The following is an 11,050-nucleotide window of genomic DNA, read 5'->3' as shown; positions in this document are numbered from 1 at the left end:
GAGGGGCACTTCCTGGGTGAGGTAGAGATGAGGCAGCTCCAGGCTTGTCAGAGGTCCGGGGTAGGCTGTGTTTTTCACCGCGGGAAGTGGGCCCAGAGAGGGCTCTGACTTACCCAAAGCCACACAGCTTTGTGGCTGGCCTTTCACTTCCTACACAATAGAAGGGGTATCCTCAGCCTGGATGGCAGTAAGCAGGCAGGACTTCAGGGTCTTGGTCAAGGAGAAGAAGGGTTTTTCTCATGCTCCCCTTTCAAACTCTTAGCTCTGGGCAAGATCTAGGGAGCAGCCACAGAGAAAGTGGGGGAGGGGCTCTGACACTTTGGGGGATGACTTGAAGAAATCCTGAGGGACTGGGAGAGGTCCCTGGTCGGGTGGGGGTTGCAGGGAGCCTCCAGACTTTGGGAGGTGCTACAAGCACAGAGGAAGAAGCGAGGCTCTCCTTCCCCCCTCTACCCTCCTCCGCCCCCCCATACCCCCTCCCCCTACCGCGGAGGCTGGGGCGGGCCAGGCATCCCGGGAGGAGGCGGTGTCCCTGGCTCCAGGCCCGCTGTTGCAGTGGGGCAGGGCTGGATGGCAGGGGCGGGGCGGTGCCTAGTGGTTATAAGAGGCAGCCAGGGCACCGAGGCAGTGAGCTGTCCGCTCGGCTTGGCAGAAGTACGCTGGCAACAGGCGCACTCCCTGCTCCGACCCAGCCGCGCGCTCCTCCGCAGATATGATCGCTGTGCCCACCGCCTGGTGCTCCGTCGCTCTGGCCCTGCTCGTGGCCTTGCACGAAGGTGAGCGCTCTGGCCTCGCCTGCTTCAGTAGCGACCCCCTACACCACGTCCCGGATCTGTTCAGCGGTGTCTCCCCGCCTTTCGGGGCTGAGATGGCCCCCAAGCTATCTGGGGGCATACAGGGGCCAGGAGCCGGAGCCCCGCAGCAGCGGCAGCTGCCGTAGGGCTCTGCAAGCACAGAGGTGCCGCTGCACAGGGCAGCGGCTGGCCCTTTCCACCAGGACTGCTGGGGCTTTCCCGGGCTGGCCCAGAGTTCCTGAGCAGCTGAGAGTAGCAATTTCCTCGATTATGCAAGAGGAGTTGCCCAGTGGGTCCCCCTATCCCAGCTGTGCCAGGTGCCCTGACCCACCTCTCCACTCCTCTCTCCCTCCTGTGCATGCAGGCAAAGGCCAGGCCGCTGCCACTCCGGAGCAGCCAGTGCCCTCACCCGGCGCCAGAGGCTCCCACCTGCGGTCTCGGCGTTGTTCCTGCAGCTCCTGGCTCGACAAGGAGTGCGTCTACTTCTGCCACTTGGACATCATCTGGGTGAACACCCCCGGGTGAGCTACAGAGGCTCTGCTAGGAGTAGGGGTGGGTGCAGGGAGCTACTATGCCAATGCTGGGAACCTCGGGCAAAGTATAACTCTCCTGGGGCCTTCATATGAGAGTGTTGGGCTAATATCAATAGTTAGCAGTTAGTGTTTCAACTCCCAAGTGGAGGCTGCCTGAGCAATATAAAGGGCTGTCTCATGAGAATTCTCACAACGGCCTGGTAAGAAAGTGTTGGCTCCATTTTCCAGGTCAGGGTACTGAGGTTCAGAGAGGTTAAGTGCCTTTCCCAAGATCACACAGGAAGAAGTAAGTGGTGGGTGGAAGCTCCATCCTAAATCCGGTGGATGCCAAAGCTCACACTCGCTCTGCCATGCTGCCTCTGCATGATCTTCCAAGAATAATACAATTAATGACAGCACCCATGTCTCAACTATGCCAGGCCCTATGCCAAGCATGGCTCGTGCATGATCATCTCCTGAACCCCCGATCCTCCCCTGAGGGAGGTACTGTTGTTGTCCCCAAATGACAGATGAGAAACCTACCCTGTGTCACCTGGCGGAGCCAGGGTGGGGGCCTGTGCTGTCTGTTCTGTCTGCACCCGCACTGCCTCCGGGCCACTGCATACTTCAGGTTGAAGTTTCTGTGTGCGTTTGTGTTTTTTTTCCCTTCCCCAAAAGGCAAGAGAAGCCCTGCACGTAAGCGTGTGTGGAGCTAATCCGCATCCAAACACTCACTCAGGGTGGGAACCCTGCCAGTCCCTGCCTGCTGGGTCTACCTGGAGTCATTACAATTCCAACCACACCAGCTAAAATTAGATCTGGCGCCCAAAGGTGCTGGTCTTACCAGCCACAGGGCCCCTGCCCTGCCCTCCACCCGCCTTGGCCAGACTCTGATCTGAAATCGATTTCACCAGATTTCACACACATGCACATGCAAACACGCATGCACATGCATGTACATGCACACTCATCGTTTTTAAGTCAAAGCTCTAAGACACATGTCACCCCTCCAGGCAAGCATAGCTGTGAGCCTGTGTTTACTTCTGTGGGCCTTCTTTGTGAACTAGGGGACAGCCTAGCTCCATCAGCTCAAGTTCCTGTCTGGGAAGGGGAGGACCTGGGAGGACCTCCCAGGGGAGTGGGGCAGGGTGGGGGTGGGGTGGGGGCAGAAGTCCAGAGAGGGGAAGGATCTTGGGTCTTGTTTAGGGCTACCTGGCACCTAAGGAGGAGCTTGTAGTGGGACTTTTTAAGATCGGGGACTGGTCACCTTTTGCTACCACGCTAGCGGCATGGGTGGCCATTGCGTTGTGTGCAGTGTGGACAGCCCCTGCTTGCCAATGGTCATGGTTTATCTAGTTTATCTAACCTCTCCTCTCTCTCTCCTTTTCTCTCTCCCCCTCCCTCTCTGCCTCTCCCTCTCTCCCTCTCCTTCATTCTCACTCTCTCCACCCTACATCACTACCTTGCTGGCTGCCCGCCCACAGACAGACAGCTCCTTACGGTCTGGGAAACCCGCCAAGACGCCAGCGCCGCTCTCTGCCAGGGCGCTGTGAATGCTCCAGCTCCAGAGACCCTGCATGTGCCACCTTCTGCCATCAAAGGCCCTGGTAAGTGGGCACCTCGGCTGCATGGGCCAGAGGTGGCTGCCAACCTAGACCTTCCCTGGAGAACAGGGTGTCTGGGAGACCAGAAGAGGAGCAAAGAGCTAATGGGAGGAGGGGGAGCAGGGTCCTAGGTGCCCATAGGCCGCCCGGGGTCCATGTGCAGTGTTCCTTCCTGCAAGGAACCAGTCACCCTGAGTGCCTCCCACTGCTCAACAATGGGGCCTTCTGAGCGTATCATGTCTCACTCCTGGGTAAGAGGGAATCTTGCCAGGTGATGGCTGAGGCAGCTCAGGCCCAAAGAGGACTTATGACAGGACTTGTCCTGTAAGGCCACACAGCTGGTCAAAAAGAGAGCTGGACTTCAGCCTTGCTCCATCTGACTGAGTCCATGGGGCTTTGGATTCGTACCTGAAATCCAGGGGACTTCGGCACTTCCTCAGGGGAAGAGTAACATCTGGAGTTGGGGAGACTGCGACACCATCCCAAAGTTGTCACAGAACTGCTGGGGACCCTTTGCAATTCTCTTAACTCTTTGGGCCTCAGTTTTCCCATCTGTAAAAGGGTGGGAAAATTTATTCCTTCCTTCCTCCACTTGGAGCCTTTGGGGAAAGCAGAAACTGGCTTCACTATCCCCAGCCTCCATTCCCATGATGGTTTATGAGAAAACTCCTCTGAGACTCAAGCTGTGACTCCACCCCCGCCTCAGTCTCCTCTGCAAAGGGCCATGCTCGGGTGCAGGTGGCCAAATTCTGGGAAGGCCGGCCACCCAGCTGCCTCTTTCCGAGGCTAAGGATGCATTCCCGGTAGCTCAGTTTTCCTTGGTCCCCACCCTGCCTGGGAAAGGAAGCATGCCAGGTGCATGAGAGTGGAAATAGATCTGTTCCTGAGGGCAGGTGAGGGTGGAGTGGGGGCTGGGCTGGGCCTGCACCCAAGTGGCTTCGGGTCCCTGGACAGCCCCTCACTTGGGCCCTAATGCTGTTCGTTCAGGTCTGAAGCCATGGCAATCCCAGGCACTGGGTCCACTGCAGACGTGTTCCAGACTGGCAAGACATGGATCACTGCAGGAGAGCTCCTCCAGCGGCTGAGGTAAGGAGAACCTGCACTGATTGAGGCCTCCTGTATGCCTTACACATTTCCTCACATTTCCTTTGTTCTCAATAAGAGGCAGGACTGTGATCCTATTGGACAGTTAAGAGAATTGAGGCTCAGAGACGTAAAGGCACTTTGTCAAGGTCACACAGCAATCTGGCATCTAGCTAACTCCAGAGCCTGTACTTTTAACTGCTATGCTCTTTGTTACCACCAGGCCTGGAAGTAGACCTTTTAGAAGCTAGTTTGAAGGCTTGTGACTCTGAAAGGACCACAGGTGTTTGTTCAGGCTGTCTGAATCAAGTATCTCCCATATGCTAGAGTCTAAAGGGACCAACTACCCAGACTGCTCCTTCCCCCCATCATAGACAGGATCCTTTCCGTAGTGGCCTCAGCATGGCTCAGCTCAAGGTTTAGCACACAGGAGGTGCCCGTGAATGTTTGTTCGGCCTAACTGACTTGAGAGCAGGAACCTCACATCTGGCATGCAAGAGTGGCTAAGGGGCAGCTTCTGAGCCAAGGCTGCCTGATGTGAACCACATCCTGCCAAAAACAAGCTTCATGACCTTGAGTTTGTCACTTAACTTCTCCACTTTAGGTTCTTATTTTGAAACAGGGACAACAATGCTACCCATCTCATTGGGTTGTTGTGAGGTTAGATGAGCTGACATAATGAAGCGTCTCCAGCAGGGCCTGGTCCCCAGCGGGAGCGCTGGAGGTGTTAGCCATTCCTACCTCTGCTCCTGATGGCTGCTCGGAACTAACCAGTGCTGGGGTCCAGCTTGCCTCCTCAGGGGATCCCATCTTTGTGGGGAGGCAGAAACGTAGGAAAAAAAGGCAGGATGGTGGGATAGGCAGGACCAACATAGACTTAGGAACTGTCTTAGGATGAAAAAACTCAAGATAAACTTTGCAAGTACATGGCTCTTCAGAGCTAGCAGAGAGCTTGATTTGCCAACCCGTATTCTTCCTTACAACAGTTCAGACCTGTTTTTATCTTATAGACCCAGAGAGGGGCTCAGAGAGGTTGAAACACTTGCCCAAGTCCTACACCTGAGAACTGAAGCCAGCCTCTTAGTTCCCAGGCTAGAAAGCTTTGAGGCAGGATGAGGCTACCTAAATGACATGAGCCTCAGCCAGGTTCAAAGGGTAGCTAGGACCCATATTTGTCTGGGTTGGACCACTTTGAGCTGGACCTTGAAGAATAGACATTGAAATAGGTGGAATTTGGGTGAGGGGAAGGTGAACAACCTGGAAGGAACAGCATGAGCAAAGATGTGGAAGTGGGAAAGCAGGTCATGGGAGATAAACTCTGGGCCGTTCGCCATCCGGTCATTCTGGCAGCAAATCAGCTTTGTCAAAGCCCCTGTGGGAAGCCCCTAGAGAAGCTTCTAGGCCTGGTGTGGCCTGACGTTGATGGGCAGACCTTGGTTTCACTTACCCGCTGATCCCAGGGCAGCCACGATAAAAGAGTTCAGTCCCTATTACTGCTGCCTCTCACGGGGACCTCTTCAGATGTGCGTATCTCCTAAGATGCTAAACTGACCCTTCTCGATTTCAGGGACATTTCTGCTGCCAAGATCCGCTTTGCTAGGCGACAGAAGGAGTCAATAAGGGAGACCAGGCCTACACACTCCAGGCGGAGGAAGAGATAGCGTCGAGAGCTGGAAGAACGCTGGGAAGGAAGCCTGCGTGGAAATGAAAGGAGAGGGGAGGCCCAGGGAAGGGAGACCCTCCACCTGTTTCCTGGGCCAGGAAACATACCGGCTGGGATTGGCACAAGCTCTGATCTCCTCGCTCTGGAGAGCGAGCCTCCATCAAGGCGGCTCCAAGCCCTCACAGTGTCCAGGAAAGCTTTTGCTCCCACGGTACAGAGCAGCCTCTCACCCTGGCTCTGGCCCCACACCCCTGCTGAAAGGAACTGCGTGGGGAAGTGCACTAAACTGGAGGCCAAGTCCTGAGAGGAATCCTATCTGTTGGCTGCAAACCAGGAATGACGTGCAGTGATGGACACTCACACCTAAGCCAGCCCTGGAGGCTGGATAGGGCTGTCCAATGGCTGGTGTCCTGGCCGCCCCCATCTGTCCCTTTTAGATCTCTCTCCCCAGAGTCCTTGTACCTTCATACCCTCAGGACACTCCTGGTGAGAAGGGCCTATTCTGCTTCACCTGTCTGTATATAATTTATTTGCTCTAAGAACTTTGGGAATTCCAATTATTTATTATAATGTATTTTTTTTAGACTCTCAATTATTTGCCTGTGAACTCGTGTTTGTAATAAATAATGGAACAGTACTCTGGGATTTTGTCTTGGCTGAGGTGGGGGTGGGAGGCAGCCCTCAAGAAGCAGCTGCTTGGTAGTTAGAGGGTCACAGGAAGGGGAAGGAAAGGGCCTGCGGCAGGTGCTAGAGCCTTGGGTTTCACTCCCCGTGCCCCTGCTGGGCATCTCTGACTGCTAACCCGCCCTCTCTGGGCTTTTGCCTATCACACGTCTGAACAGCTATTTGTAGCTTTGACATCCAGGATTCCAGGACCTACATTCCCATCAGGCCAGTAACAGATGGCCAGGCCTTGCCCACAAGCATGTTTGAAAGGGGCCGAGACCCACTAGTGCTCCAGCTGCCCTGTGCTGACAGGGGCTACTGGGTCCCTGAGCAAATCTATCCAGTGAGGGCTGGGGCTACATGAATTCCAAGGCTGTGTGCAGCTCTAGTGGCCAGCGATGGATGTTTAGGTAGGGACACAGGCTGGACCCGGTCTTGATCCTCACCTTGGGCCTTGGCTGAGGGGTTCAACATGCCTCTGAATGAAGAAGCCCGGGCCTCTAGGAATGGGATGGCCAGTCCTGCCAAGGCCCAAGAAGTAGTCCACTTGAGTCCCAGGGACAGCCAACACTAGGGCCACCCCTGCTGGCAGCTGCCTGGACCCACAGCCTCCATCTCTTCCAAATCCTCTGAGAGCAGGCTGTTCCCTTTTCTCCCAGCTGGCCTGCACTAGGAGTGGCAGGTTGCGGTCTGAGCAGGCAACTGAAAAATAATTATTTACACAGTACTCTAATTCTGCCTCGTCCATAAAGCCAACCTTGACCCCTTCATGGAAGAATAACAGGTTGACACATACTGAACTTCTACCATATACTGGCACTTGACCCAAAGTAACTCATTTCATCCTCATAACAACCTTATGACATAGGTACTTTTATGATTCCCACTTTACAGACGAGGAAACTGATACACAGAGAAGGCAATTGACTTGCCTAAGGTCACACAGCAAATAAGTGATGGCATCAGCATTTGCACTCGGAATCTATAGTACATATGTATGTATGTATTTTGTAGTTATTTATTTATTTATTGTATTTTGCATTTAATAAATGTTTACTGATTGACTTTATAGATCACCACTGCAGTGGGACCTTGAGGAAATCTTTCTGAGCCTCAGTTTTTTTAATCTATAAAATGGGAAACAATATTTTCTACTTTGTAAAGCTGGTATAAACACTAAATGGATAAGTTATGATGCTGAGCTCAGCCCTGGGCCTGATAAGAGGCAGAGGCTGCTTGTCAGGCCATCGATGGTTATTACATAGTCACTGTGACAGGCACAGAGCTAAAGGACATGACGGAAGAGAGAGACTGAGGCTGGCTGGGTGCAGAGGAGTGGCCAGAGAAAGACTCCTTAGACAAAGGCTACTCCTGTAGCCTCAAAAGATGAGTAAGCACAAATAAATAGAAAGGAAATGGGAAGAGAACGGGAAGGGTAAAGGCATGACCCTGGGAGTGATAAGGTTTCCACAGAGGACCCTATGTAGTTAGAGCATGGTGAGGGGAGGAACAGCAGGAGACAAAACCAGGGAAGTCTTGAGCCAAAGGAAGGAGCCTGGACTTTCTCTCGTGGGCCATGGGAAGCCACAAAAGATCTGTGAGCACAGGGGACCTGGTCAGAGCTGAGCTTTGGAGACATGCCACCAGAGGGCTGCACAGGGCAGGAGTAAATGAGGGGACAGAAGGCAGGGAAACAAGTCCACCGTGCATCCTGGGTGGTGAGGACTGGTGTAATAGGCCCAGCACAGTCACTTCCTAGGAAGTCACAGCCCAGGGCCAGAGCATACCTTTCAAATCTCAGCTGAGCCTGATGCCAGGAGAATCTCGCTCCCTGGCAGCCCAACAACTCATTCAAAATGGCCCTGCCCCCCTTGGAAGCCCAAAGCAGCAGCCTATGGCCAGGCAAGCAGCTGAGTGGGGCAACCCCAGGGAAGCAGGTGTGATGGAAAGCTGACAGAGGGATGACGAGGTCCTGGTTGAGGGTGTGTCAGAGGCTCAAGGAAGCAGACATTCACTGCCCTTGGCACAGGCCCCAGTGGCCCTGGCCAGAGTTCAGAGATCAGAGACCCAAGTGATTCAGTAACAGAGATGATTAAAGAAAGGAGAGGAGGCCCAGGAAGCAGGTAGAGGCAAGGTGACTCTAGTCTCCTGGAAACGGGGCCTCTGGCTTGGGCTCAGCACTGTAGGGGGTCCTGCTCTGACCTTCTTCCAGTCACACCTCTCTCCATAGGAAGAATTTGCAGAGCTGAGGGGTCATGTGCACTTGAAGCCTGTGCCTCCTTATAGCCCACCCCTTAGGTAACTGGGGCCCTGGAATGTGGGGGAAAGTGGGTAGAGTTTGCAAGAAGCAGAGGAAAATTTGTGAGGAACAGCTGCCAAGTCTAATGCAACCCTGAGAAGAAAAGTGTCAACATTTCAGGAAATTTGTCTGGTTTATGAGACAAAGTCTCCCCTCTTTCTGCCTTTTTCTGCCTTTCCCATAAATACTTAACAGGTTTTATCAAGGCTTTTTGAGCCAAATTTGGGTTCTTTTTGATGAGAACACCAGGCAGAGATAGGCCAGAAGGGGGTACAAAACAACCCAGATTTATGTGGGTTCCATGCACCAATGGAAGCTGAGGCAGAGGGGAGTTCAGTCCCATTTCCAGAGCTATTCAGCCTGACACATATCCAGGTAGCAGACTGGCCCTCATCACTCCCAGCTGCCTCTGACCCCAACCCCTTCACTCAGGAAAGAACCCCCACGAATTAGTTTCCCTTTCTCTCTCTGTCTCTCTGTCTCTCTGTCTCTCTGTCTCTCTCTCTCTGTCTCTCTGTCTCTCTGTCTCTCTCTCTCTCTCTCCTTAAAATAGACACAAGGATGCTAGGTTTTCAGTTCAGAAAGGACATTTGCCTAACAGGGCAATAAATCATTGGAATGTAGCCATCCATTCATTTAACAATTATGAATAATTGTTAAATTATTCATAATCTCCAGAACCTCTCTGGAGATTCTCGTAAGCAAGACAGAGGCAGCCCCTGCCCTCACGGGTCAAGTGCCTTCAAGAAAACACTGTTAAATATTATGATTAAAATAATAGCTAATGTTTATTGAATGCCCACTAAAAGCTTACTGCATTCCTTGGTTCCTCATGGCCACCTTATGTAGCAGATTCTATCATTATCATTCCCATTTTAGAGAAGAGGTAACTGAGAGGTTAAGAAACTTGCTCAAAGTCACACAGCTAGTACGTGGCTGAGCAGGGATTTAAACTTCAGGCTCAAACTTCTCTGCTGTCCTGCCTCTCTGATAGGGTACATCCATCCTGAGATGGAGATCCTGGGGTGGGGGAGCCCAGGGTGCCTTCTTGGACGAGGTGACATCTAGACTAAGCTCAAGGGAATCAGCCAAGTGAAGGATGAGGGTGCACGAGAGTGTTTTAGGCAGAGGGAAGAGCAAGGTGAAGGTTCTATGAGGAAGGGAGCTATTCCCAGTTCCTTTCAGGGTTTACAAGAAGAAGAGGGTGGGGGGAAGGCTGGAGAGGGGCAGGTGGGAGTGAGCAGTGCCACATCGAGGCTGGGCACCTGGCATAGGAGAAGGGGCTACAGGCAGGGAGATCCACAGCAGCTGCCACTCCCAGCACAGCCACAGACAATGTCTCCCAGGAGAGTATTATCATGCCTGACGTGCCCTCTCTCAGTGTTCCACGTCTGGCTCAAACTGCACTTGGTCCTCTCAGAGGTCTCACAGGCTGGCAGGAAAGACAGACAAGGGCTAAGTAAAGGGATAGGGGTGGTGGAGTATGCTATGGGCTTCCCTTCCAGCTGGTGGGAGAGGACGGAGGGTTTGAGAATAGGTGGGGTTTGCACATGCTGGGATGGGCGAAAGGGCATCACATCTGGGGGAAGGGTGTGAGGCATGTCTGGCCAGAGCATGGAAGAATCCAGACAGAGGCAGCCAAACTGATGGGCAAGGTTCAGGCTAGAAATGGTACCCAATGCCAGGAATTTGAACTTCAGGGATGGGGAGCCAGCAAAGGTGGATAGTAGAGGAGAGCTAGGACAGGGGCTGGCCTTGGGCTACTGGCTTATCATTGGCCCCTCCACAGCCAGCACTTCCAGCTCAGGAGTTCCCGCCCAGCCCCTCTCAAGGGAGAGCAGAGTGTGGGCCTCACCTTGCCTGCCAGGGACCTGAGCCAAGAGCCCTCAGCAGCTCAGAAGGGGGCTGTGTGCAGGCCCGCCAGGAGCCCTGGAAGAGGAATGTGGCCTAATTAATTCTCCGAAGCTCAAGGGCCTCGCCTTGTGGGAGCAGCTGCTAGGACAGGCCTGCCAGGATGCCACCGGCCCAACCTGTCGATCACCCAGTGCTGAAGAGAGTGACAGGGACAGCGGGCGGGGAGCTGGGAGACAGGCGCTCAGGGGCCAGCTTATTGCCTCTAGGCCTGCAGGTGTCCTCTGGCCCCTTCGTAACTGATAATACAATAACAGTAATAGCCAACAGGCCTGGAGGGTTTACAGTGTGCCAGACTCTGTGCTCAAAGCATGTCGTACTCACTTCTCAACTAATCGTTACAAGGACCACTGAGATGGGTACTGTTATTATCTCCATTGTGCAGATGAACAAACAAACAGTGGCTCAGGGAGGTGAACTCCCCTGCCCAGGAACACGCAATCAGAAAGCACGGGCAGGGAAGCTGGAATTTGGACTCAGGCATTCTGCGCCCCAAGAACATGCTGTCAACCACCATG

General features: G+C 53.6%; 1 protein-coding gene across 1 annotated transcript; it reads left to right on the top strand.

The window, feature by feature from the left end:
* Nucleotides 1–635: 635 nt before the first annotated feature.
* On the top strand, nucleotides 636–6,283 carry EDN2 (endothelin 2). Its single transcript, XM_006903989.3, has 5 exons — nucleotides 636–776; nucleotides 1,159–1,315; nucleotides 2,791–2,913; nucleotides 3,898–3,996; nucleotides 5,561–6,283. The coding sequence occupies exons 1-5, from the start codon at nucleotides 713–715 to the stop codon at nucleotides 5,652–5,654; spliced, it is 537 nt and encodes a 178-aa protein (XP_006904051.1). The 5' UTR covers nucleotides 636–712; the 3' UTR covers nucleotides 5,655–6,283.
* The last annotated feature ends 4,767 nt before the right edge of the window (nucleotides 6,284–11,050 follow it).

Source organism: Pteropus alecto, unplaced genomic scaffold (assembly GCF_000325575.1).
Source record: "Pteropus alecto unplaced genomic scaffold, ASM32557v1 scaffold170, whole genome shotgun sequence".
NCBI lineage: Eukaryota > Metazoa > Chordata > Mammalia > Chiroptera > Pteropodidae > Pteropus > Pteropus alecto.
The sequence above is the reverse complement of the archived record's forward strand: the minus strand, read 5'-3'. Positions and strand labels throughout refer to the sequence as shown.

What these genes read in the sequence shown, in the direction of transcription:
- EDN2 (XM_006903989.3), top strand. Translation starts at nt 713, where the DNA reads ATGATCGCTGTGCCCACCGCCTGGTGCTCCGTCGCTCTGGCCCTGCTC. An exon ending in TTCTGCCATCAAAGGCCCTG is followed by an intron (nt 2,914 to 3,897) that starts GTAAGTGGGCAC and finishes CTGTTCGTTCAG; the next exon opens with GTCTGAAGCCATGGCAATCC. An exon ending in GAGCTCCTCCAGCGGCTGAG is followed by an intron (nt 3,997 to 5,560) that starts GTAAGGAGAACC and finishes TCTCGATTTCAG; the next exon opens with GGACATTTCTGCTGCCAAGA.